At 42.4% G+C, this 26,642-nt stretch overlaps 1 protein-coding gene across 1 annotated transcript; it reads right to left on the bottom strand.

Annotated features, from left to right (window-relative positions):
- Window positions 1–37: 37 nt before the first annotated feature.
- vps41 (VPS41 subunit of HOPS complex) lies at window positions 38–25,258 on the bottom strand. Its single transcript, XM_062521830.1, has 29 exons — window positions 25,055–25,258; window positions 24,577–24,615; window positions 20,860–20,967; window positions 17,963–18,040; window positions 17,359–17,433; window positions 14,838–14,900; window positions 14,486–14,551; window positions 11,809–11,928; window positions 11,188–11,334; window positions 10,868–10,934; window positions 10,661–10,758; window positions 10,206–10,335; window positions 9,364–9,479; window positions 8,949–9,005; window positions 8,792–8,853; window positions 8,588–8,669; window positions 8,283–8,375; window positions 7,939–8,066; window positions 7,378–7,522; window positions 6,756–6,797; window positions 6,567–6,617; window positions 5,802–5,939; window positions 5,059–5,113; window positions 3,963–4,103; window positions 2,640–2,776; window positions 2,280–2,379; window positions 2,094–2,138; window positions 1,709–1,785; window positions 38–998 (listed from the first exon to the last, which is right to left on the bottom strand). Exons 1-29 carry the CDS (start codon window positions 25,079–25,081, stop codon window positions 918–920), a joined length of 2,568 nt encoding a protein of 855 aa, XP_062377814.1. The 5' UTR covers window positions 25,082–25,258; the 3' UTR covers window positions 38–917.
- Window positions 25,259–26,642: the final 1,384 nt, after the last annotated feature.

Raw genomic sequence — 26,642 nt, 5'->3', positions numbered from 1 at the left:
TAATTAAAAAAAAAAAAGATAGCAGTCTCAGTATATTGTGGTCTATTTATTTGGACTCCAACAAGCAATCTCATCTTTTAGTTAAACAGTCTGTAATTGCATTCAATTCAACAGCATTCTGCTAAAAAAACAAATTTACAGATTTATATTTGACATTAACTGTAAAATTTGGACATGATGGATATAGAACTTTAATGACCTTTTAACACATTATTTTTTTTTTATAAAGTCAAAGGCCATGGTGGAAAGTATTTTAAGAGCTCCTTTTGCATTACCTCACAATAGTTTCGCATTCCGTTGGAATACATGAATTTGCGAGGGAATGCAAAACTATTGTGAGGGAACTCAATAGGAGCTGAAAAAAACAAATTCTCACTATGTCCCTTTGGGGCCTCCGTAAATTCCTGCTGTAGTTCAAGCAAAATAAATACGTGCTGGCATGGCATATCAAATGCAGTGTTAATACTCAATAGTGTCATGGGTGAAAATACTGAATATTGCTGCTCTTCTGCCAATCTAGCCTGTATGAAAAAAGAAATAATGCGCAATTACCATCAACACAGGTTAAGACAAAGACTTAAATTAGTTACATTGGTCATTCATAGTGCAAGTGTTAAAAAAAAAAAAAAAAAATGCATGTATGTCTGTTGATTTTACGCTCGACATTATTGAACCCAAACTTGCATAATGAGCATTAGTTTGCAGATCAGAATTAAGCAGTACTTCCAACATGGCCTAAAACATCACGGTGTTAAGCCAGGCGAGCAGGACCGACGACACAGAACTGCAGCGAACAGCTCTGAGAAACCGAAACCATCTCCAGGTGACGATGAGGAAGGCGGAGGCTTTAGAGCACTGTCCCTAGGTCAGGTCTGTAGAGGACTCGTGGGTAGATGCAATGCATGCGCTCCCCCCAGCTATTTCTTCATCTCCAGGATGCCACTGCCGGGCCCTCGTCTCTTGGCACTGCAGATGTTGCAAAACTGAACCCCTGGAATCTGGGAAGCAGAGAATACACGGAAATGAGTTATTTATAATGTTCATAGGGACACTATAACCTATTCAAACTATGTGTCTTACTATTTGTAAGGAAAAGGGTAGTGTCAAGTCGTATTTGTAAGGAAATTAAGAGTCATGGTACAACCACTCCCAAAAAGTTAGGGATATCTGGCTTTTGGGTGAAATGTAATGTTTCAATACAGAAAGTACTTAAACATTGAACTGTTGGGCATGCACATTCAAAAGTTTAGAGGTGGTTACATTAAGTTCACCTGTAAAGGTTACAGTGGATTTTAGGTTCATCCTAAAATTTCACCCAAAAGCCGAATATCCCTGACTTTTTTTGAGTAGGCTAGTGTAAGATATATGTCGTGTTCATGGGAGACTATAGCCTCTTCAAAGTATGTTTTTATTAAACGAGAAAAAAGCTGAGTGCTCTTTGTAGAGATCGGTACACTCCAGTATGCAGGGTGCTCTTGAAGTCAAAAATGTCCCTAAACTGAAAAAGTGGCTATGCGCTCTTTTTTGCGCTCAATACAAGAGTTGCCTGAAGTAGGCCTAGAAGCCACTTTTTTATGTTTTTATTATTTGTGAGAAAGGGGTGATGTCTTAACTTGTACAAGGAAGTTAAGAGTCATGTATAGTGAATGTATAGGCTGGAATGAGACGGAATGAGACTAAATGAGTGTGTGAGGACAACATGTCTTACTGCGCCAGAGGGTTGGCACTCCTTGTGGAACATGTGTCTGCAGTGGAACACTACCACACTGAAGGGCTGTGCTGTATCTGAAACACAACCACAACCAGGCATTACTAGCAGATACAACTTTGGACAAAGTAACATAACCTTAACCGTAAAAACATTCCACAAAAGAGTTGTATAAAAGTACATTCTGTTTAGAATATTACACTTGTGCAGTGAAGCACAGGACATATATCAATTCATTGCATGTAATTGAAATGTATTTTTCTTTTTCACCATATAAGAACAACACTAATACTCAATATCAAACACTTTGTATACACTAGGATTCCATGGTGGTGGATATGTGTTAAGTCTAGTTAGGATAGAGTCGGTAGATGTCGGTTAATACCTGATGGTAAAATGGTGGTATGGCAAGATTCACAAATGTTCTCTTCTGCAATGGGAAAAGAGACGTTAGACATTTTAATGCTAAAATACACTATTTCGAACATGTAATCTGTATCTAAGAACGTAGGAATAACAATGTTGAGTCAGAAGTATGAATAACAAATTAGAAACAAAATGGCGTCCACACCATCCACTCTGACGGCCTTCATTTGTGTCCTGTGCATCTTCTGCAGCAGGGACATGGAGTCCGACACCAGGATCTTCTTACAGCCCTCCCTCAGCAGGATCTGAGGAGAAACAGCCATACTGTGGGTTAGGACGGGGTTTTCCAAATTGTTTAGAGTGCGCCTCTACAATAGCACACACACACATTTGAGACCTTAAATGGAACTAATTACATGTACATGTAGGGAAGCACGGTGTAGATAGTTTTTTAGATACACTCATGTTCATAAATGTTCTGAGCTGTTTTAAGAGGCAAACTGACAAAAATGCAAACATTGAGGCGATACCGGTCAATGAGTCCAAGTGAAAGAGATGTTCTAACCTGCAGATTGTAGTCTTGTAAGATCTTGACTAGCGAGTCTCTCAGGTTGGGGATCTCCATGCCTTCCTTGATGCGGTGGATGAGAAGAATGGGGTCCACATGGGTGCCTATGTTGTTCAGCAGTCCTGTGATGAAGGCTGTAAGAAAAGAGGAAAATGTGGATTCATGTATGAATGCTACACATTCATGTGTGCTACAAACAAAACTGTACATTCATGCTTTTGTTTCAATATGGCTGTATATTCATGTTTTTCTTTGATATGTATTTCACAAACAGAAATAAGCTTTGCGCAAATTAAGTTCAAGTTGGAACAAAAAATCTCACAAAAAAAAGTGGTTTTAAAACGTAATGACCGCATTGATACTAGGATATTATCTATCATAATACTGTATGTAGAATATATAGGTGTATATTATGTCTATATATATATATACAGTATATACAGTGAGGAGAAAATGTATTTGATACCATGCTAAAGTTGCCTAAAAAGAGGAATATAAAATCATCATTTGACAATTGATCTTAATGTCTTAATTAAAAAATTGAGTAAAAAGGAAACCGCTAAGTACCCCAATTTTCTTTGTGATTGAAAAATGTTTCGTAAATAAATAAATGTTCTTCCTAAATGCTAGGGGGAAGGAAGTATTTGACCCCCAATGTAACCCTATGGGAATTTAACACATAGGTTTAACATAGGGGCAGACAGATTTTAATTTTTTTAAGGCCAGCTATTTAATGGATTCAGGATATTATGCATCCTGATAAAGTTCCCTTGGCCGTTGGAATTAAAATAGCCCCACATCATTACATACCTTTCACCGTAGCTAGAGATTGGCATGGTGCTTTTTCCAGTGGGCCTATTAGCCTGTTTGATGCTCATTGAGCTCAATGCAAATCAAACAGGCTAATAGGCCCACTGGAAAAAACACCATGCCAATCTCTAGCTATGGTCCAGGGTATGTGATGATGTGGGGCTATTTTAATTCCAAAAGCCAAGGGAAATTTATCGGGATGCATAATATCCTAGATCCATGAAATAGCTGGCCTTTAAAAATAAAAATCTGCCTGCCCCTATGTGTTAAATTCCCATAGGGTTACATAGGGGGTCAAATACTTCCTTCCCCTAGCATTTAAGGAAAACATTTATCTATTTACGATACATTCTTCAATCACAAAGAAAATTGGTGTCCTTGGCGGTTTGATTTTTACTCATTTTCTGAATTAAAGCATTAAGATCAATTGTCAAATGATGATTTTATATTCCTGTTTTAGCATGGTATCAAATACATGTGCTCCTCACTGTATATGTCTCTGTGTCTTACGTGGCTTATCGATGGAGTAGGAGATGAGGTCCTCCCACAGCTCAGCATCGTCCTGCTCCTTTGCAAACTCAATGGCCTTGTCCACATCAGCCAGCTCCTCCATGATCATCTGCAGCGCTTGCCTGCAGTTGCCCATCCTGCCTGCAGATGGCGTTGGAAAGGATATGTTTAAGATGTATTCCACTACAGATTACAGACTACATGAATACATAAAATGTATTTTGTAACATATGCTGATAGATTACTCAAAGTGAGTCACGTATTTTGAATACTTTGGATTACACTACCATTGTATTATATTTTATTAACAGTGGATGCAACAGTTATGTGAGGTCATGTGATGTTGTATCATGGCCCATAGTGTCAACAACACAGCCTGTTTTACAGTGAGGATGCATTGATATATAAGCCTAAGGGCTTTGAAACAATGTTACTCTGTTACGTGTTATTCTGTCAAAGATCCAGATATCTTTTGTCCTCACATATGCTAAAAAACTTTTTTTTAAATGAATTTCAACAACTCAAGGGGAGTTACATGCCTTTTTGCAGACCACTCTGTCAAGAAATGAAAACCTATACTGATCTTAGACATGCTGACTGGATATTAGCCTACAACAAAACAAATTTTACATTCTACATTCCCTTAGAGGTTCTTCCATTTAGGCTATCAATAGAGGAAAGAGATATGAGCCACTTAGGCTTCATGGTGTGGTTCAAATAATACTTAAACTTGAGTTTGAAACAGCTTGTCTAACATGTTGTGATGATTTAAATTGTAATCCCTTAAACCTATCAGCGTTACTGTATTCTGAACACCACCCATTTCAATTGTAACTTCCAGACCTTGCCAGCAGAGGGCAGCAACATCAAGGAATCATCACACAAGGACAAACACCAAGTATAAAGGTAATCTTTCACTTCAGTTCTATACATTTTTCTCTCTTAGGTGTTCGGCCGTCACATCAAGGACTTAACTACCAAATGAAGGAAAAATGTGTTCACAAAAATGGTCTTTTATGCTTTCCCTTTGTGTTATGAGTTAGGCAATAGCATGATGATGAAGGTAAAAGGCTAGTGTTGCAATGTCTGTGCTTACTGAGAAGGAAGACCGTCTCCTCAACAAAGTTCCTCTGCTGACAGATCTCGAGTGCCTAAAAAGGAACACAAAAACAAAACTGAGGTAAACCAGGAGGTTTCAAAAGCCCATTCCGTAATTAGTCCACACCAGAATAGAGTTTACAATCACCTCAAATAGATACAATGCTTTATCTTTCAATATCTGTGATTTCTATGACATTTCTTCTCCAGACAAAAAAATAATAATTTGTGCAAGAGTGAGGAGGACATCCATTGTTACAGCCCTAACTGGCCTTCCTCAGCCTGGTCCACTTAGTGAGCCTGGGCTCTCCATCTCTCTGCTGCAGGTGAAGTGGTACTCGGGTGTGGTTGATTTCTTCCTGATTGGAAGGAGGATAAGAGCTCCTCTCTCTCCACTCTGGCTGTTCTCCCATCTTCTCTCTTGGCTTTTTGTTTTCCATTTCGCTCCACAGCTCCAGACACTTCACTTTTGTTTCATCTTCCGCTCTATTGACGTTCTTTACATTCTATCATATATCAACTTATTTACAGTGTGTGTGTGTGTGTGTGTGTGTGTGTGTGTGTGTGTAACCTGCCCTTTAATTTACTGTGCACTGAGCCAAGCGTAACAGCATGTGTTTGTGTTACCGTCTCCAAAAGACTGTATCTGTGTGTGTGTGTGTGTGTGTGTGTGTGTGTGATTATGTGTGTGATTATGAGTGAGATTACGTTCATATTTATGGTGCGTGAGGCGTGCGTTACCTTCTCCAGTGGGCAGTGCGTGCTGTCTCTCAGGAAGGGCAGCAGGTTTGGTCGGTCGTACTCGGCGTACAGGCTGATCTGCCGCTCATGGTAGCGCTGGCCCTTGTGGTGGTCCCGCTTGAACAGCTTATGCAGGTACTGCAGACCGAGAGACCACCTCAGCTTAACCGTTATGCTAAATAACTTCACTCCTGAGTTTATTACATTGACATTGATATATATATATATATATATTACATATATAAATTTAGCAGACGCTTTTATCCAAAGCAACGTCTAGGATGACGGATAACATTCTAGCTGCATGATTCTTATGAATGATGTTCATACAGTGCACAGTACGTCTATTTGGGTTTCCCTTACATTTTAATTTACAGTGTGAAAATTGTGATCATGCAAAAATACTGTGTTAGATATGTTGTACACTGAGGATCCAAACAAGAGGGATTAAATTGAATGCTTTTAGAATTTCCAGCTCTTTATCTTCAAATAAAAGTCTCAAGATTTAAGTAATCGCATTCTGATGTACATACACAGTAAATGTCTGACATTTTCATTTCAAACACTTAGTCAATATCTGAAGGCCAAACGTTTAAAATATAAAATGAATGCACCCCTTCTCAGCCAATTTAAACATAACCATATAAATATGTGGCTGTTGCTGTCTTCTCATTTATTTGTCATGTCAATGGGTCACTGGTTAAATCAAATATAACACAATTCTTTTAAATGTTAATGGCCCAATAAAAAAGTCTCTATACTCACAACATGCAGGAGCTCTGGTCTGTCTTTCAGTTCCTCCACAACTCTGTCCGTCTGTTAAAGAGAGGAAACAGAAAAAAAAAAAAAAACATGCCGGTATTCAGTCAAACGAGGAGGAAGAGAGAAAGAGAGAGAGTGAATGAGAGGGAGAGAAAACATGCCAAGAAATGAGAAGGCATTGGGTTCACCTACTGATATTTTGTCTTCGTTATCCAGCAACATGTCAACAGCTTTCTGAAAAAGGAGAGGAGAGGAGCTGATATATCCGCTGGACAGATCTATACAGGCGCGACCTGCAACCTCATAGGTGTTCCATCTCAAATATAATTACACGCTGGGCTTGTGAGTGGGGGGAGAGGAGAGGAGAGGAGAGGAGAGGAGATGCCACATCTCCAGAGGCTCACGGCTATACGCTACACTCTCCCCTGCCATTTTGACTTCTAATTCAGAGAAAGATCACCTCCTTTGGGCAGAGGAGCTGACTAGAGATGGAGAGCTCAGTTCAGTTCAGCTAGAACTTACAGTAGTGCAGGAGCTTCACCACTAAAATCCCGTTAAGGTTCAATTATCAATTCATCATCAACATATGTATCAGTTAAATATGTAACAAAATTAGAGCGCGACCTTAAATCGCATAATTATTTTCATTTTAAACATTCATACGCATCATAAATGTATAGTATGTACGTATCATAAATTATGCAATACTTATGAGACCTCTTTAATATTTGCAAGTTTGTTTATGATAATTAGGATAATGACATTGTTCATATTGAGTTGAATGTAATTGTTGTGGGGGGGGGGGGGTAAACACCTCTTTATCAAAGTCCATGAGTAAGACGATCTTGTCCTCTATGGAGGAGAAGAGGTTGTGCTTGTGGATGAGCTGGTACACATCTTTATGCCGGAGCCTCAAGTAGATCTCCAACGCACGGTCGTACCTCTGGTCATATGTGTACCTAAAGAGCGGGAAAGAGAAAGAAGCAGGAGAAGGTCGGGAAGGTTTCAAACAATTAAACCAAACAGAACCATTATAAACATGGCCATGTAAGATACAGTAATTTCCTGTGTATTAGTAGCATTGTGTATAAACCGAAGGACAGTGTTTTATGCAAGTTACCATGTTGTAAGTCGCTTTGGTTAAAAAGCATCAGCCAAATGTAATGTAATGTAAAAGTTAAAAGAAACAAAAACATTTGCAAAATCAATGTATAAGCCACGGCAAATAGATGGGAAATTAAGGTATAACTTAAAAACAGTGAGGACCAGCAATGAAAATATACTTTCTACAGTAAAATTGATGAGCATGGGATTACTAATAATATTGCAAATCTCTAGTATTTCACGCTGATGACAGACCCATCTCCTCACTCACAGTTCAGCCAGTGTAGTTAGCAGGGTGCTGTTGGTGGGGTCCTTCTTTAGGTGGCAGTTCACTGCCTGCACAATAGTCATGTTGTTGTACAGCTCCCCAGGCCACTGCCTAATGAGCGTGGCAAAACCCTGTCAAGGAGAACCACACACACACAGACACACACACAAACAGACACACACATATCGGTTTGGCCTGGAGAACCACCATGGTGCTGCCTGCCTAGCACTACAGAAATACTGTTTTGAAATGTTACAGCACACTTCATTGTACCAGTAAGGACTTAGAAAAATGTTCAGGCAAATGGCTTTCGAAGACTATGGTCAAATGCGTATGGTCCTACAGACCTCATAGTCAGTCTTGAGGAACTCGTGCAGGATCATCTCGTAGATGGCTGGGCGGAGGCGCAGGTCTCCCCTGGGCAGGTACTGGCTGATCGCCTGCACGGGGGTTAGAAGGAGTTTCGCATTTTAAAAAAGTACAAAAGAGACACCGTCTTTTAAAAGGAGTCTTCTTTTTTTCAATTAGTGTCAGAACTAAGCATTAAATAACAGAATCGTTTGCAAATGATGTAAAATTCTCTTTACTTGATAAGCATATACTGTAACCTTGACACCAAAAGTGATTTTAATGCCTGGGCAGGTAAATTCACCTTCAGTTGGCCGATAGTTTTGAAGCGGTACACCTCATTCTCCCAGAGCTCCATGTTCTTCCCTAAGACTTTCTGGCACTTCCTGTAAGCAGATGGCAAGACAAGCAGACAAATCAACAATGTAGAGTACGCTGTCCTGTTTCCTATCATTATATATTGACATATGCATGAATACAGTATGTTTTGAAATGAAATTCTCCATACCTGGCTGCAGTGTCATAATCTCCTTTTTCAACCAAGTGATTGATGAATGCCATCCCGATTTTCTAAAAGAATAGTCAAAGGGATAAGCTGCCTTGTTATACAGAACGCCAATGCTGTAAAACGTCTTACTTGTGTTACACAGTGATTCATCTCAAACCTGGACGTCATGTCGTTTGATGTTCTTAAAGCTGATCTCTGCTGCCATGAGAGCTTCCTAGAGGAGTAAACAAGCACACAACCAACCAACCAAACAAACAAACAAACAAACAAACAAACAAACAAACAAACAAACAAACAAACAAACAAGTTAGTTAATGTATCCTGTTTGTCATAACGGTACCCAACAGTCTTACTTACAGTAAAAAATAGACTTTATAAAGACTAAATATAGTAGAATAATTGTGGTGAAAAGATAACAATAAATAAATAAATAAATAAATAAAACGTACAACTAACCAAGACATAAATGGCATAAGCCGTTGCCAGATCCTCCACATATTTCTGAATTCCCCAGCACTGTAAGCCAACATGGCAGCACTGTCCCTCTCCACACCGGCCTCCTCTGTACTCACCTCATACTTCTTCTTGTCCAGCAGCCAGTCGATGTGGTCGTCCTGGTCCCTCTCCTTGGCCACCACGATGTCCTTGGGGCTGATGATGTAGAACAGGGACTCCCCCTCAGAGTGCTCTGTGGACACAGGGGAGGAGACGAGTCCTCGGAGAGGTCACTTCAAGGTCACTTCACTGCACACACTCACAGGCTCATAACAACTAGTGGTGTGAAAACACTATTGGCCCTAATGTAAATGTAGGGTAAAGAGCAAAGTCACTCAAAGAGCAGAGTGTCCATGAACGGAAGTTATTGTGTGGCATATGGGAGCACTGAGCTTTAGCCAGGCAGCTACTGTACAGTGCTACACTCTGAGGGGGCATGTCCGTGAGCTGCCATTGTAGCCGCCGGTCTGCATTAGCTGCTGACTGTAGCAACTAGAGCTACGTACGTAAAACCGGTTGTTCTCGGGGGGGGGATTTCGTACTGACAGTTCTCGGTGACCCGGTTTCTCCTAAGAAACTAAGAAGTACATTTTGTACTGATTATCAAATACGGCATTTATATTAGGGCCCAATATCTTCTTTCAAGTGTTTTTCAAGTGGTGGTAATATGTGGTCAAGATATCAAATACTTCCATTTACTATGCACATTCTTCACATGAACTAGTAATTTGTAGATGTAGATGTCAAAGGATATGCCACTATGGTTTACAATTAAATCTGCTACTGCTTTTGAGGACATCTTTATTTTCATGTTACGGATACATCTCCGCATTATTTCTTTAGTAGCCACAGAGGCTCCGGATCCCTGTTTTGGTCCCTATCTTGGTCCCCATCTCAGTGCGGTGCCCTGCAGCCCTACCGAGCCGGTAGTCCCTGCACTCGTTGTCGTGGAAGTTGCGGACGGTGAGCGCGTCGGACGAGATCTCCTCACAGGTCTCCGGCAGCGGCTGGATGATGTCGAGACGTGGCCGCGCGCGGAACTCCTCTTCCTGACACACACAAACACACTCTGACAAACCAACTCACACAGATGATGTCACTACCGTAATTTCCCAACTATTAGCCGTGACTTATACATTGATTTTGCAACATTTCTTCAGCTATGAGGTCAATACACGGGGCCGCTTAATATGGTATTAATATGTTTTTGTTTCTTTAACTTGCATAAAACACTGTCCTGTGGCTTATACACAATGCGGCTAATACACAGGAAATTACTATATGGAATTATTTATTATATCTTTATCTATTTTTAAATGTCTGGACTTGATGTACAATCACATTGATGAACTCGGACTTTTAGTTTGCACTCACCATGTGCTCTGATGCCTCCTTCACAAAATACAGGGTGACCAGCTGGTCAGCCAGCGGAGCCAGGCCACTGATGAAGAACTCCGTGTCAAAGGCGGACACTGGAACACAAGACACAGGTATGTTACATCACTTCCTCCATTAGCCTTCCCATGTTCCCCGAAAGTAACATGAGTAACATGTAAAAAAAAAGCTGTCAATGATGGTTACCGATCTCAACGTAGCGGCTAGGCAGGTCCCGCATCTCCGTGGGGTCTCTCTCCTTCACAGCACATATCTGCACAAGAGACGACATTACAGTTTATTTTCTTTTTCAAAGTGCTTTGTTAAGAACGTCCCATCACAGTCCTAGTTTGGACAGTTTCTGACAGATACAGATGTTAGGCCTACCCAATATGCTGCAATGGCACTCATGCAACACACACACACACACGCACGCACATACTGTACACACACACACACACACACACACACACACACAAGCACACACAAACGCACACACGCACACACACGCACACACACGCACACACCTTGACAGAGGAGCCCCAGCCGATGATGAGGGTGGCGTTGTCCTTCCAGCACAGACTGCATGGGTACATGTCCGGCCGCAGACTGGTGTTGTCCCGCAGCACGTTGGTGATGCGCTGCTTAGTGCTGATGTCATAGATCTTCACTCCCTGTGATGGATACACACTCATTACACATCCAGTACCCCACTACAGGTGTGTAGTGTAGTTAGTAGATATGTTATATTGACTTGGTTCTTACAGTAATGAACACTACTGATCTGAATCTAAGGCACACATATCAATTTACTGTAATTTCCTGATTTATGCAAGTTAAAAGAAACAAAACCATATCAATACCACATTAACTGCCCTTGTGTATTAACCTCATGGCTGAAGACATTTTGCAAAATCAATGTATAAGCCGCAGCTAATAGTTGGGAAATTACGGTACTTGCGGTCACAATTCTTCAACAATTCTTCTGGATAAGAATATCTGAAATGTACTTGGATGCACCCCTTTATCCCAGAATTTGTTAAGTTTGTAGATATTCTTCTGAATATATTTCCTTTAAGTCCAAAGACCACATGCGCTCTTTTTCTGTGTAACCATGCCCTTCTGCCCAGTCCCGCGCCCCCGCGTACCACATTATTGGCCCAGGCGATGAGGTTGGCTCTCCACTTGATGTTGGTGATGCTACCCTCACCCTCGTGTATAACGGACGTCTTCCAACGGTTCAGCCAATTCCTCTCATACAACAGTAGCTGTAAAACACAGCATTACACAACCACAACATTAGACTACACATTGCACATACAAAAGTCACGTCATCAACCAAGTATACACAGCCTTTAACATACAATCATCAGACAGAATTGCATTAATGTGTGTTCAATTGTAAGAAGGACAAAGTAATACAGTGGCAGTTCAAATATTTTGTATGGTATGGTGTTTCATTAAAACAAGCTCTTTCAAACAAGCGAAAATTGCTTGTAAGAGTGAAAGTATTTTTGATACAATTAAAATCAGCTATGAGCAATAACAAAAGTCGCCAAAATGTCTGTCTTTAAATAACTAGCTACAAAAAACCTGCTGCGCATCTCCCATGTAAGTGATTTTGAAGCTGCTTTGCCACATGACCCTCTTTGACCATGAGAGGGCAGTAGAGCACAGCTGACGGACGACCCTGCTTGGGTTTCTCAGCCGCAGGGCCTCTTCCGCTGTGCTCCCGGCAGAAAATCCATTTTGGACAAGTGTGTCTTAATTACCCAAATGGAACGGTAAGTGCTTTTAACAAGACAAGTCCTCCTGTATCGCGTGTCAATAAAACCCTGGGATGAAGTGTGGTATGCCGCCGTCTTCACAAAGTCGCTGCGCCGACAGATATTAGGTTACTTAGCTTTTAATTAAGAGCTGGATGAGACATTACACAAATTGGGGACACACTCTGATCCTGGGAGAAGTATTTCTCTATTACACATTGACGGAAATTGGATCCAGTCTCCTCTTTGGGCTGTGGTATGCAAGTGTCACAATGTACGCGTCTTGAATTTCCTGAAGGTGTTCTCTCTCTTTTTTTTTCACGTCTTTGTAGCCCCCTTCAGAAACTCTGTTTAGTGAGGGCCCATTTCTTTAAGCATTACAATCTTAAGATACACTTTGAGAAGCCAGACATATGATAGCCTCTTTCCTCTTTTCTTTTGAGGAGAGGGTTCAGAGGGTTATGATAATGTCTCCTTCACCCACGAGAGAGGAAAAATGCTGACGGAAATGGCAATAGCCACAATGGCAAAAAGACACCTCGAGAGGCACAGTGGTCTCAAAGACATACACAAACTCTTATTACAGTCGAGCGGGTGGAACATACTAAGAGCGAGAAGAAAAGAAAGAGAGGGAGTGAGTGAGTGAGATAGATAGGAAGAAAGAAAAGAATTGAAAATGGAAGACCCTTCAATGTGGCTTCCATTCTGCTCTTATGTTAACAGATCACAGCACGCAGTATGAAGGGGATGACACTCGGTGGGGCCAGCGCCGACCGAATTGAATTGCCTTTGACAAGATGTGTCTTCAGTCGAAGCCTTATTGATTTTCGTGGCGAGGGTGCATTATGGGAGCCTTAAGCCGCAGGAAGGGGACTGGAGTCAGGCGGCGGGCGGCTGAGAGGAGAGGCTCGGGGAGCGCTCATTGAGGGGCTTCCATTAGGACTCAAGGCGCGTCGGAGGGGTCGGAAGGGGGAACGTGGGGCAGGTGGGGGGCAGAAGGACAGGGTGAGGGGTGTTGTGGGGGGGGGGGGGGGTATCGTCCTAGTTGAGAGGTGGATTGTCCTCTGATATGATGAGGGGGACTCAATACAGGGCTTGCCACATCAAAACTAGTCAAAACGTCCCGAATGTGTTCAGTCAAGTTTGCCAGCATATCTGTGTTTTTGAATGAATGGCTTCATGTGCCTTCATGTAGGGCCTGTGACTAAAGATGATATACTAGAATATACTGTGGCACACATGTGCCTGGTCAAGTTTAGAGGTTTAAACACGACCAAGCTTATTTCTATCAAAATTACAAATGTTCTTTGAAAGGGCATTCACACATAAACAATAAAATGAAGACACAGATAGAGAGAGGCAAGAAAAGGCAGAAACAAAAAGAACGATACATCTATGAATAAACTTTGAGTGTAGTGTCCAAGGATGTCCTTTGGCGTTTTTCAGGCTGAATTGCAGATCCAAGCGAATCAACCTGCTATTTGTATAGAATCTGGCCATGAAGTGTGGTCTACATGTTTGGAGACTACGGGGTCATCTGGGTAATGACTGTTATTTGTTGTGCTCGGGAGACAACACCTCTCTGGTGAACAGCACTTTGGGGAAAATGGGCCACTCTCACTAAAAGATCAGCCTCGACAAGAGGACGACATGGTAAGAGCCTTTCACGTCTCCCGACAGGGAAAAAAAAGTGAGAACAATTCACAATAAAGGGGAGAGATAAAAAAAGGAGCAAAAATTGGAGGGAAAATGTGAAACAGTGGATGTAACCCAACATAAATTCCACAAAGATAAAGCCTTCATCATGGTGCGGAGCACACACACACACACAAAAAGTCAGGCATCACTTTGGCCGGAGCGAAAGAGCAGATCCACTTGAAGTGGCTGAGGGGGTTCATGCAAACACCACAAGTGTACACATTTGTGCAGATGAGTGTTCAGAAAATGCCCCACTGTGGACTGAAAACGTACAGAGTTTACCACCCCTGCTCCCTGCTGTTAGAACACAAGAGCTTCCAAGCTCTCCAGGTACGCGGCGTGGAATGCTCTTCAGACTCACCTTGTTGCCCCCGGTGACAAACTGCTTGTTGTTTGATTTGCTGAACTGCGGATGGAGAGCCACCACCTACGGAGAAGACGAGCAGATCAGAGACTGACACGGTAGGTGAACATCAGTAGGCCACGCCAAAACCACAACAACAATAACAGCACAACAACACAACAACATTGTGCTATGCCCAAAGCTAAGGTAGAACACTATTCTCACTACCTTCAAAAAATGGGTGTGAAAATGTTCAAAAACAAGTGATGGACCGACTTGAATGCCGTGTATGACAATTGGGTTTATTTTACTTTTGAATTAACAGTAATTGGAATAAAAAAAGGTAATTACTTGGATTCAAATGACATACCTTTATAGGACAGTCAAAGTTCTCATGGAAACCTTCCCGTGTATACAAACCCACAACTTGGACCTGTGAGGAAAGAATGAGAAACATGTCATGGAGGTGATGGGAAATATTACATCTGAAAAAAGCGTAGTGAAAAGTCTCCAGTCACTGTTCGCACCTTCCCAGATTTGATCTGTTTGCTTAGCGGTAAAGCATGCTGTGTCCGCATTGATGTTGTTGTTGAAGTATTTTATAGGTAAAACTAAGACTGTTTATGTTAAGGGTATTGTGATGAGCTATGAAGCCTACCGTGCACAACTATTAAATGATCATAGTGATAGTTCATTATACCTGACTGATGCACTAAACTAACAGATCAGTTTTTAATAATAAAAAAAATCTAAGTCAATAATGTGTGTAATATCAAGTGCAAAGGCAAAATGATATTACTGATTAAAAAATCATCATGTTTTCTTTGGAGAAAAGAAGCAGCAAGCCTTGAAGATGGCACACATTTGCTCATAGTGCATTTTTCCCAAGAAAGTTCAAGCTTCGGGTGCTCTGAATATTTTAAAACGTTGGTATCCAGGGTGTCTCATTCAAATACTTTTTTATAGCTGACCCAACATAGATAACTCTGGCTTCGTTTTCGCCTCTGCTAGTTTTACACGAGCAGGAAGTGTTATGATGAGGTGGGTCAGCTGCTGACTCATTAGTTTTCAGCGTGGTCTATTTAAGACAGATGGATGACATAGAATACGGGGGCCATTCGGTGCATCAGCTCATAGCTGCAGCGCTGTGCAAAGCTAGGAGCGGAGTGCAGAAATAGTGAACCTGAAGTAGGTTTATTTTATTTTATTTTATTTTATTTTATTTTATTTTATTTTATTTTATTTTATTTTATTTTATTTTATTTTATTTTATTTTATTTTATTTTATTTTATTTTATTTTATTTTATTTTATTTTATTTTATTTTATTTTATTTTATTTTATTTTATTTTATTTTATTTTATTTTATTTTATTTTATTTTATTTTATTTGATCTGCATTCTTCTGTCTTAGTCACTCTGTTGTCCTTGTTGTTTGTTTATTTATGTCTATCTTTTTGTTGTCCTATGTGTTTGTCTAATCTAGTCATTTTAGCTTGGTTTTGTTCAGCACTTTGGTCAGCTGTATTTGTTGTTTTTTAAAGTGCTCTATAAATAAACGTGACTTGACTTGACTTGACTTGAAGTGCAAACATCATTATTATAGTTTCAGAGTCATTAGAAGGAGGGGAAAAACTCGCTTGTTAGCCAGAGGCGTCACCTTCTCGTACCATGGAGGGATTTTGTCTTTAAGTGGCGAGGTCTCCACTGAGCGGCCAATTACTGAACAGGAGGCGTCCGAAAGCCTGCCCCCATCTGTGGCCCCACTGACCAGTCAACTAGCTAAAGGTAACTTTAAAGAGAACACTTAACGCTTCCTTTTGTCGCCCTCTTTTGAAAAGAAATAATCATGCTCAACATGCCTATCCCAAGAGTCCCAAGAGGACAGAAATGGAAAAATCCTGAACTGTGACTTGCGGGGGTCTACTTTTTGAGTTGCATGTATTTTTAACAAACGCCAGTTTGAGGCCAACATAAAAAAAAAAAAAAAGTTGAACTCTTTCAAAAACACGGCTCCCTCCTTCTATGCGACTCCATGGTCTGTATTTCCCCTCAAAGCTGCAACGTTTGGCCTATCGCCGCCATCGGCGTTTAAGGTACAATCGGGGGTTAAGGTTAACAGTGCATGAGGGCGGACAATGTTCAGCACATCGATTTTAATTGGCGTAGGTGCGTCGGGCGAGACAAGATCTTGTTTTGTGCTCGTGGGACTAGCGGAGGGCGCTATCGGGTGCACATATCTGCAGCGAGGCTAACCCCGGGAGGGGGCTCGTAATCAGGGAGACGAGGCCTGATAACAGCCAGGTACAGATCAATGAGGGGATTTCAGGGGGGAGAAACATGATACAGATCGCAGGCGGAGGTGGAGGGAGGGAGGGGGGTGAGATGAGGCGGAGGTACTGGTTCTTTAGCACACACACATGCATGCAAGTTTCCCAAGGCCTTACTTTTGTGCGATGATATATAACCCCAAAACGGAGCATCGGTGGTGGACAACCTGAGCTTGAAAAGCTCTTGTTGATGAAAAATGCTGTTAAAGTGGAATTTGGGTGTTGAGCCCCTTCCCACATCTCCCTTCCCTGCAAAGCGCTTCGGGTATCTAGGTAAAGCACTATATATATGTAATGTGTTTTTGTTCTCGTTGCTGAACCTGTTGTTGATTGTTTGAGAGGATTTAAAAGAGGATGCTGGAATAGTGCGTTAAAGGCAGTGTTTGTTTTAGAGTGGGAGACTAGCAGCTGGCATCCTTCTCAGCACAATAGGATGTGGTGCTGTCAGTCACCTTTAAGGCAAAGAGTGCAGAAGGTCAAGAAGCCAGAGAGTGAGAGAATGAGAGAAAGAGAGAGAGTAAGAGAGAGAGACAGAGAGAGTAAGAGAGAGAGAGAGAACTTACCTTCCCATCCTCAGAGCAGATCCCCACGTGCTCACCGCTCTCATCAAGGCTGATCTGATTGATCTTCACCGAACTCTGGAAAGACAGGAGTTGACAAGTCACGCCGGACCAAGCAGAACTCGAGGCGTCGTGAGGCCCGTGTCAGAGAAGTCAGAACAAACTCGCAGATAAGCCTGCACAAATAACGGGCTTTGACAACCGCCTCGTCCGCACACCTGTGCTGCAGGTGAGAACTCTCCCAGAAGCGCTCGGGCCCGCTCCGGTACCATGTTCCGTTACACTACAACTCCACATGTCATGTCAATTACGAACATCGACAAAGAAACACACCACCGTGTGAAGCTGAATATGCGAAGACTGCCTCATAATTCTGCTGTGGCCTGTCCTTTTGTCCAATTTGATAAAAATGACTCAAAGATGAGAGTTGAGGCAAAGACCAAGATAACTGACAACTAAACAAAAAGTCAATATAGGTTTTGAAAGGCAACACTGCAGTATCACATGTCTAAGCATCCCCAATCGCCTTTAGGGAAGTTATATAGACAGTGTGTCTGGCCAAAGTGAGAAAAGGTGAAACTCTGGTAAGAGTCCAACCACAACTTACAATTTCAAACTTCTGAGTGACATTTCCCATGACATCCAGCAAGTAAACCTTCCCGAAGTGCGTGCCAAGCGCCAGGAACTGCAGAGAGGGGAGAGAGGGAGAGAGAGAGAGGAGATATATTAGACAAATTAGGTTGGGAGACGTTCAGCATTTTGCATATATTTGAGACTTAAGAGGTTTGCTTCGTCGGGGAGGGATTAGAGATGGAGGCTCGCGGTGAGATTTGGGTGGGTGGGCAGGTGGAGATGGGAGGGGAGGCTAGACCCTTGGGGCAAAAAGTGTGAAATTGCGAGGGGACGGAAAACCCCATTTATCGGTGCACTGCTGTGTGAAATGGCACTTTCTCTTCCTCTAAGGAGGGGGGGGGGGGGGGGGGGGGGACTCAAGTGCCTCAACATAATTTATTCGCTACGGACCTTGCCCATTGCACCTTGCCTGTTTATGAGTGTTTTTTGTCAAAAATGTGCACTTTATTTAAAAAGCAAATTGACAAACGTGAGTTAGGTACACAAACAGCAAAATTGACCAGTGAAAATCATTAAAAAAAAAAAAGATTTGTAGGCTACAACCTTTGCTCTTCGTACAACAGGGGAATTGTTTTTTTTATTTTTTTGTCAACCTAAATGCCAATGCACAAACAAACAGACAAACAAACAAACAAACAAACAAACAAACAACCAAACAAAACCTGCATGCCATTATGTCGGCGACCGCATGCTGCGGCTGGTTTAATGCCCCTGACCACTGGAGGTTCCACCCTGTGGAGGGTAGAGAGGCTGGGCCTCCAACCCATCAGCCCCCAGCGTGGCCCTCAAACCCAGCCTCGCCACTCAGCCTCTGCCTCACACACCACGGGACCCTCAAACCCAGCCTCGCCGCTCAGCCTCTGCCTCACACACCACGGGACGCCACCACAAGGATGGGGGGAAAAGAAATGAAATGAAAAAAAAAACCCACCAACAACACTGGGAATGGTCATTTCGGCTTTAAAGCAAGAGCATGTCCGCATAGCCACACATGTATGCAAGCACTTATACACTTATACACATAACCACAAACACACACACACACACACACACACGTCTCTCACATACAAATATATGCGCACACACTCTTCCCACTCCCATCCTGCCTGTTTTCCGCGCTAGGTGTGGCAAGTGGGAAGTGGCAAGTACCCCCCCCCCCCATACACACACACACACACACACACACACACACACACACACACACCCCATGCTTCAGTGCAGTCTATAATGAAATGCTTATATTTACAGGCACAGTCAAGCATGTCCAACAGAACCCCCACCTGCAATCTCCTTCAAATAAAATCAGGCCCAAATAAATAAATAAATAAAAATAAAAATAAAATAAAAAGAAGCGGGCAGCATGGGCCGGCCCTTCGCGGTCGCCCTTAAAGGGATTTACTGCTGCGAGGGGCTCACATTAAATTCCCATTCTTGAGCACTTCAAATATGAGGCAACATTAGGCCAATGTGGGCGTCGCCTGCCATGTGTTTGTGGAGCTTGTAGGTGTGTGTGTGTGTGTGTGTGTGTGTGTGAGGAGAGAGACTTGTGTGATGGATGTTTGTGTGGGGGGGGGGGGGGGGGAGTGAGGAAATGAGTGCAGTGAGGGGGCAGGAGAGGGTGCACAAACTGAAGGAAGTGTGTGTAAGGGAGGAGAGAGGGAGGGAGAGAGAGAGAGAGAGAGAGAGAGAGAGAAAAGGAAGAGGACAATCGAAGGAGAGCGAAAAGGAAGGGGCTCATCGCCAATTCAGGCCCACTGTGCCTTTTACTCGTGCAAGGTTGCTTTCTCGTGGCTGAGGTGGTGGGAGAGAGAGAGGGAGAGAGAGAGCAGGGAGAGAGAGAGAGAGAGAGAGAGAGAGAGGAGAGAGAGAGAGAGAGAGAGAGAGAGAGGAGAGAGAAGAGAGAGAGAGAGTAGAGAGAGAGAGAGAGAGAGAGAGAGAGAGAGAGGAGAGAGAGAAGGGTAAAAAAGGAGTAAGGAGAATCCCCAGGGAGTGGAGAGGAAAAGAATAAAAATCAATAGCGGTTAATAAAACATCAGGTGAGGAGACATAACTAGGTATGACTATTCCTCCAGCGCAGCCGTGCATGAGTGCACCCGGTGCCATGGCGATTAGCCATCCGCCGCAGAACCCTCCGCCCCCCAAAAACAGGAAAGAAAAAGGGAAAAATAAAAGAATGCAGCTTTTGAAAAAGAGAGAGAGGGAGAAAAGGGGTGTGTGGAAAAAGAGAAAGGAAGACGTCTGACCAGAGACAGAAAATAAGACTAGAGGAGGAGATGAAACAAAGATGGACACAGCTGGCCAGATTGGAATTATGGGAGAAAAATGAGTCAGGCGCACCTGTAAGAAAGGAAAAGGAGGATATGGAAGATGCGTGGGGCAATTACAGTACTGAGCTACTGACCACATAAACAGGCATCAGTGATCAACAGTACTAATCTGGGTAAAACAGGCACCAGTGATCAACAGTACTAGTCTGGGTAAAACAGGCATCAGTGATCGACAGTACTAATCTGGGTAAAACAGGCACCAGTGATCAACAGTACTAGTCTGGGTAAAACAGGCATCAGTGATCAACAGTACTAGTCTGGGTAAAACAGGCATCAGTGATCAACAGGGCCACAATGCAGTTCCTCAACAATGTGCACGTGAAGAACATGGGATGACCAGTCTGGTCCTCTAAAGATTTGCTTTAGATTTACTTTCAAAAATCAGGTGCACAAACTTCATATCACTCTGAAATGTCACATGAAATGTCCGTGATTATCTTCTGTTGAATTATAAATGACCCGGATGATACGATTTTGAATAAAGTCACAGTGGATATTGATAGGGTGACCACAGCAAGCTGCTTAATGATTGGTCCTCTCGTACCTTATCATGAACTGTCATGCAGCTTGCCGCATCCTTCAGGAGGATCTCTGTCACCCCATTGGTCAGCCGCTCATACTTCAGTTTAGGCTCCTCCTCGCTGTCCTCCTCCTATGGGGACATAGAGAGGTAGACACACACACACACACACACACACACACGTCACACACACACACACACACACACACACACACACACACACACACACACACACACACACACACACACACACACACACACACACACACACACACACACACACACACACACACACACACACACACACACACACACACACACACACACACACACACACACCTGTTGCGGATCTGTGTCGCTCTGGATAAAAGAGTCTGCTAAATATAAATCACCTTTACCTTTAGCTTCAGAAGAGCGTCACAATGCAACCATTCAGCTGTAAAGGCTGATTAAGATGGACTATGTCATGTTTGTTTATGTTTGTTCATGTATCTCCAAGGAAGTTATGCTTTCATCTGGGTTTGTTTGTTTGTCTGTTTGCAAGATAACTCAAAAAAGCTATGGCTGGATTTCGATGAAATGTTCAGGCAAGGTCTGAAATGACCGAAGGAAGAAACGATTAGGGAGTGATTTTGAGAGTGATCCGTATCACCCTCTGGATCCAGTAGGCGGTTATGTTTTCACTTGGCGGAGGTCTGAGCTCTCACAGTGCTTTTCTAGTTGCTAAATGATACGAAATAGCGTTATGTGTTTATTAACTGCTTAGAACCGTTTACCTTACCCTTTGATGTTTTTCGGCATTACGATGCTGATGGATTTCAGGTTGTAAACTATATCTAATTTATCTCCATCTGATCAACCTAGTCCAGGCTCCAACTAATCTTAATAAGACAGAAAATTTAAAAGTAGAACTGGCAGCTAAAATGTTGACCTCAACCCACTTTAGAACCCAGCCTGCTTAATATTTTGGAGGCCGCCTGGAAAGAGGCATCAATCTCTCAAATAACCTCTCAATGCTTTGATCACCTCTCTGGATTTGACCTGCGTGGTTGATTTTTTCCCCCTTCCTCTCTCAGAGTTAGGCTTTCTATTAGCCCTGTAGCCTGGCCAGTTCGAGTGGTGAGCAATGCCACGGAAGAATTACACTCTGTTCCTCCGAGCACCTCGATCAAATCTGTCCCCAGGCTGCACATTCCCCAGCGTAAGTAATGCCTTTATCCCTTTATGGCTGTTTCACACTCCACCCCATAGGGTTTGCATTGTGTTGACTTCAGCAAAGTCCAGGCCTGGGCTTCCCATAATAGGTGATGCTGCATTTTCTTGGCATTTTCTCCCTCAAACGCGGTCCCTCTCTCTGACCACTTTAACGCTCCTAAAGTAGGCTGATTTTATCAGAGCCTCCTGGCTTCACTTGTGCGAAGTTGGCCCCGTGATGAGGGAACTTCTAGAAATGAACCCCCAGAAACCTAATCTTCCACATAAAATAATAAGGACTCGCTAGTTAGATAAAGAAAGTGTTTCTCCCCGCTCTCTCCTTTCAACTCCCCAAGCCATTTCCTGTTCCTTCCAGATGTGAAATCTGTAATGCTTGGACATTTGTCATGGTCTACAAAGCCATTATAGTTGGAATGGGGAAGGATGGAGAGGGAGGGAGGGGGGAGTCCCAAACAAACTTTCAACACTGTGAGGGTTGAGTGGGTTGTGGTGGTGAATGGTGGTGGTGGAGGGGAAAGGGGTGGAAGAGAAATGGCTCCGTTTCATATCCCATAATTTCTGCCTCTTGTTAGTGTTGCCGCGGCAGCTAACGCCGTGGTAACGGAGTGTTGTGCTGTCCTTCCTGCCGCTTCTAATTGGAGCCCTGGGGAGCGTGGGATGAAGGCTGGGCGCGCTTTAATTGCCCCTTCCCAGGCGTGGTGTGACCAGCCAAACACTTCTCTCTCTCTCTCTCTCTTTCATTCTCTCTCTCCCTCTCTTTTCTCTCTCTTTTGCCAGCATTGTCTCTCTTCCACAATCTCACTCTTTTTCCTTATCACTCTGTCTCTGTCTCTGGCCCTATCCCTCTTGCTCTCTCTCCCTCTCTCTCTCTCTCTCTCTCTCTCTGGTTCACTGGTTAAAATGCTCTCTCTATGTTGCATTGCCACAATGAAAAGCAAGGCTCAGAAGGCAAGCTCAAACTAATAACCGCACTAGCACCAGGGAAGATTGGCTTCTCATTCCACTGAATGTCTGACCGTCACCCACCCACCCCCACCAACCCCTATTTTCTGCAATGGCACATCTTTATTGTAACCCCAACATTTCAGGTGGGCAACTCAAATGCTCCAACACCAGCCAAAAAGAAAACACCAACTGGGCTCTGTATCCAGTGTCTATTATTGTCGGACCAATAATGGCGACTCTTCACTGACAATCAGTGTGTATGAGTGTGTTGTGAAAGGTAAGCACAAGAAGACCCACAATACATTTCCTGCAGGTGCCTGGCGATCCAAAGAGGGTGGGTAGGATGGGGTTGGGGGGGACAGGGCACAAATCACACCAGCTTTTCCACCGACTGACAAGCCTATTGAGAGAGTGAACTGAGACAGTATGGCTCGACAATAGAGCCCCGAATAAACGGGGGCTGGGAGCCACTCTGAGTGAGTGTACAATCATGCAGTCCGTGTTGTCTGTCTCTCTTTATAGATATTTGTGTGTGTGTGTGTGTGTGTGTGTGTGTGTGTGTGTGTGTGTGTGCATGGGGCTACCCATGGAGAAAAGATAGGGAGCATACTTCCACAGAGAGAGAGATGTCATTTGCTAGGCCAGATTTTATTTTGTATTTTTATTTATTCATTCAGCTTCCCCCCCCCCCCCCTTCAAGGAGAGCGGGTGGAATTGTTTGCTGTCTTCTTGACATTTCATTCCCTGGATCATTTAAAGACAGGCGCAGCTCTCTCTGCAGACTGACACGCTATATTTTATTTACCGATGCGCAGACATGGCATACTGCACTGCTATACTGAAATCCACATATTATATTTAGTAGTCCTGTGTATGGTAAAAACACATGCCACCTAATTGTGGATAATCTGCTTCGCTTTTCCCTGTTAATTGTGTGTGGAGAAATGAATATACTGTAACATGAAAGAGAAATTCAGCAGAATTATTTCTGAGAGAAACTAAGCTAGCCTTATTGCATTGCTATTGTTTAGCTTTGTAATTGACTGACTTGACAAGGAAATCAGAGATAGTAAGCTATATCTGATATTGTCATGTAAATGTCAACTAGATTTAAACTGAGGCTCATATTACTGAGGCTGAACGTCATCTTGGTTGCTGTAGTGAACCAAATATTGCATAGATAAAACATTTGAGAAATGATTTACATCCAAAATGAAAAAAAAAGGCTCTAGGCATAATTTCATTTTTACCACACCTGATTGAAAGAGGTTTCACATGTTTCATTCAACAGTTGAAACATTTTATTATAGTTCATTAAAACACTTCATTACTTTAGGGTTTAGCCTAGCCCTCAGCTGTTCACTGAGACACAAATTATGTGATGGGGAGATGGAATTGTCCTATAAAACTCACTGAACTCACTACAAAGTTGCACAAAATGTTGGAGTCCAAAGAGAAATGTGTCACACAGTGTCATCTAAATCCAGCCAGAACAAAATACAACCTCTATGATATAACAAAAAAGGCTGTATGTGACTAGTTAGGCCTACTCCAATTACAATCTGAAACCATGCCTCTTACCTCAGAATCATCTGTAGATTCCTCACTCGATTTCCTTCCCTGAAACAAGAGTGACAAGTCAGTTTGCCAGTGCTTAACACCAACAAATTGCCTAGAGATAGGCATAGAAACCATAACATAAAGCATTCGATCATTAAGGCCCAACTCGAATTCAGATTATGCAGGCTACATCTCAGCAGTTCCGCACTGTAAAAAGAATCACGTGTTCCAGGGAACCAGTAAGTAAACAAGTGCATAACCAATGCTTTTTAAAATAAAATAAACTGTTTCTGACTGTCTGAATTTAGCAAGCCACATCAATTAGCAATACAGCAATGGGCAGTAGCCTAACCACAGTGCCCTTCTATGTTTAGTCGGACAACTGAAACATGGGCATTATAGATAGGACATTCATCAAATACGTAATACATAAATGTAGGCTACATCAGGGTTTGTATTCGTCTCATCTTACAGATATATTAGTAGAACAGCTGCATACCTTTTCCTTTTCCTCCACTTCCGACATATTTTCTATGAATATTACTTGACCAAGCGGCAGCTGCGTACGTACGCAGATTTGCGAAATATGCACATCAACAGACTGCTGTCAGATCTGTCACCGATTATAATTCAACTCGATAAAATGTTAAAACTATGCTATGATGCTGTTAGCATAACACTCCCGCAGACTGAGAACGGTAAGTGAAATCATGTGACAAAAACAGGAAGTTCGAGTGAAGCTATCGGGATATGTAGTTCTTTTAGGAACAGTGCGCGTGCCATATGATAGCCTACAAAAAACAACATGCGTAAAGGGTAGACTACAAGAAACAGCCTTTAAGGACAGGGTTACCCACCAAAGATGACAGAAACCACTGCAGTTACTTCAGAAATCATAAAATGTTATTTAGTACGTTTCACTATATTGTATACAGGTTTACCAGGACATGAAAGCATACAAGGTAGGCCTAACTTATTTAGAAAAAAAAATAGGCTAATCCATCTTTCTGTCTTTTTGTTTTCTGCTAGTCTATATTTGTGATGACTCCACCGCAAAGTCGACCGTTAATGCCATGCTTGGGCTATGTGATGTTTTCTATGCACATGTGAAGAGGATGGCCAGTGGCTTGTGATGAAATGGACCCAGACAGACTCAGTTTTGATTTGTAGCAGCCTGCTCCCGTAGACTGCAGCTAGGACCGATCGTTCACGACAGGCTGTCAATATATGTCCCATTCGTTTATGTAGATGGCCGGTGGCAGCTTCGGCCCATCGAGGCACACACAGGTGTGTTCCAGGACAGGCTACTCTAGAAGCATAATGCAGACTGTTAGACCACAATGTCTCTGCTGTCCATGTACATTGCCTTGAGAAGCAGTTAAGTAATTATTCTACAGTAAAAATTGAACAGGTAGGTATAGGCCCTAGGCCTATACTGCATTGTGGCAATGCAGGGTGTGATAGCCTATGCTGTAGGCAACATGGAATTCTTTAATTTAGGGAATAACTCTGTTTTGTGAATGAAGCTTCCTTCAGATAACGTTTAAGCAACTTTGCAGTCAGATAAATTGACATCAGGTAAAATGGGACAAATAACGTTGGTCCCTTCAAGTATTAAAAGCCAATCAGTAGGTTGATCATGTTATTATATGGTAACTACACTGCCCTTTTTTAGGAACAATAATTTTGGTTGGTCTGTGATAACAAGGATAGGGGTTACGATAAAAAAAAAAAACTAAAAAAAAACACTAGACCCAGAATTTGCAATAAAATCACTTGGCATGTTAATTTTGTGTTGACGATAATAAGAGCACTTCAGCTTAAACACGGATTCAACACAAAACATGCTTGTATGATGTGACATTTTATGGATGAGGTTAGGGTTGTTATAAAATATATTAACAGTACACTATCAGTTTTATGGGAAAGGGCTTAAAGTGACAATCTGATGCATCAAGTAAATTGTGACAAACAAAAAAAATCTGGACATTTTTCAGTGTAAAACTGCCATATTAAATAAAAAATCTTGTGCCACATATACAGTATATAGGCTAACAGATGGTTATAGTAGTTTGCTGCCAGACTAA

Source organism: Sardina pilchardus, chromosome 19 (assembly GCF_963854185.1).
Source record: "Sardina pilchardus chromosome 19, fSarPil1.1, whole genome shotgun sequence".
Taxonomy (NCBI): Eukaryota; Metazoa; Chordata; class Actinopteri; order Clupeiformes; family Clupeidae; genus Sardina; species Sardina pilchardus.
The sequence above is the reverse complement of the archived record's forward strand: the minus strand, read 5'-3'. Positions and strand labels throughout refer to the sequence as shown.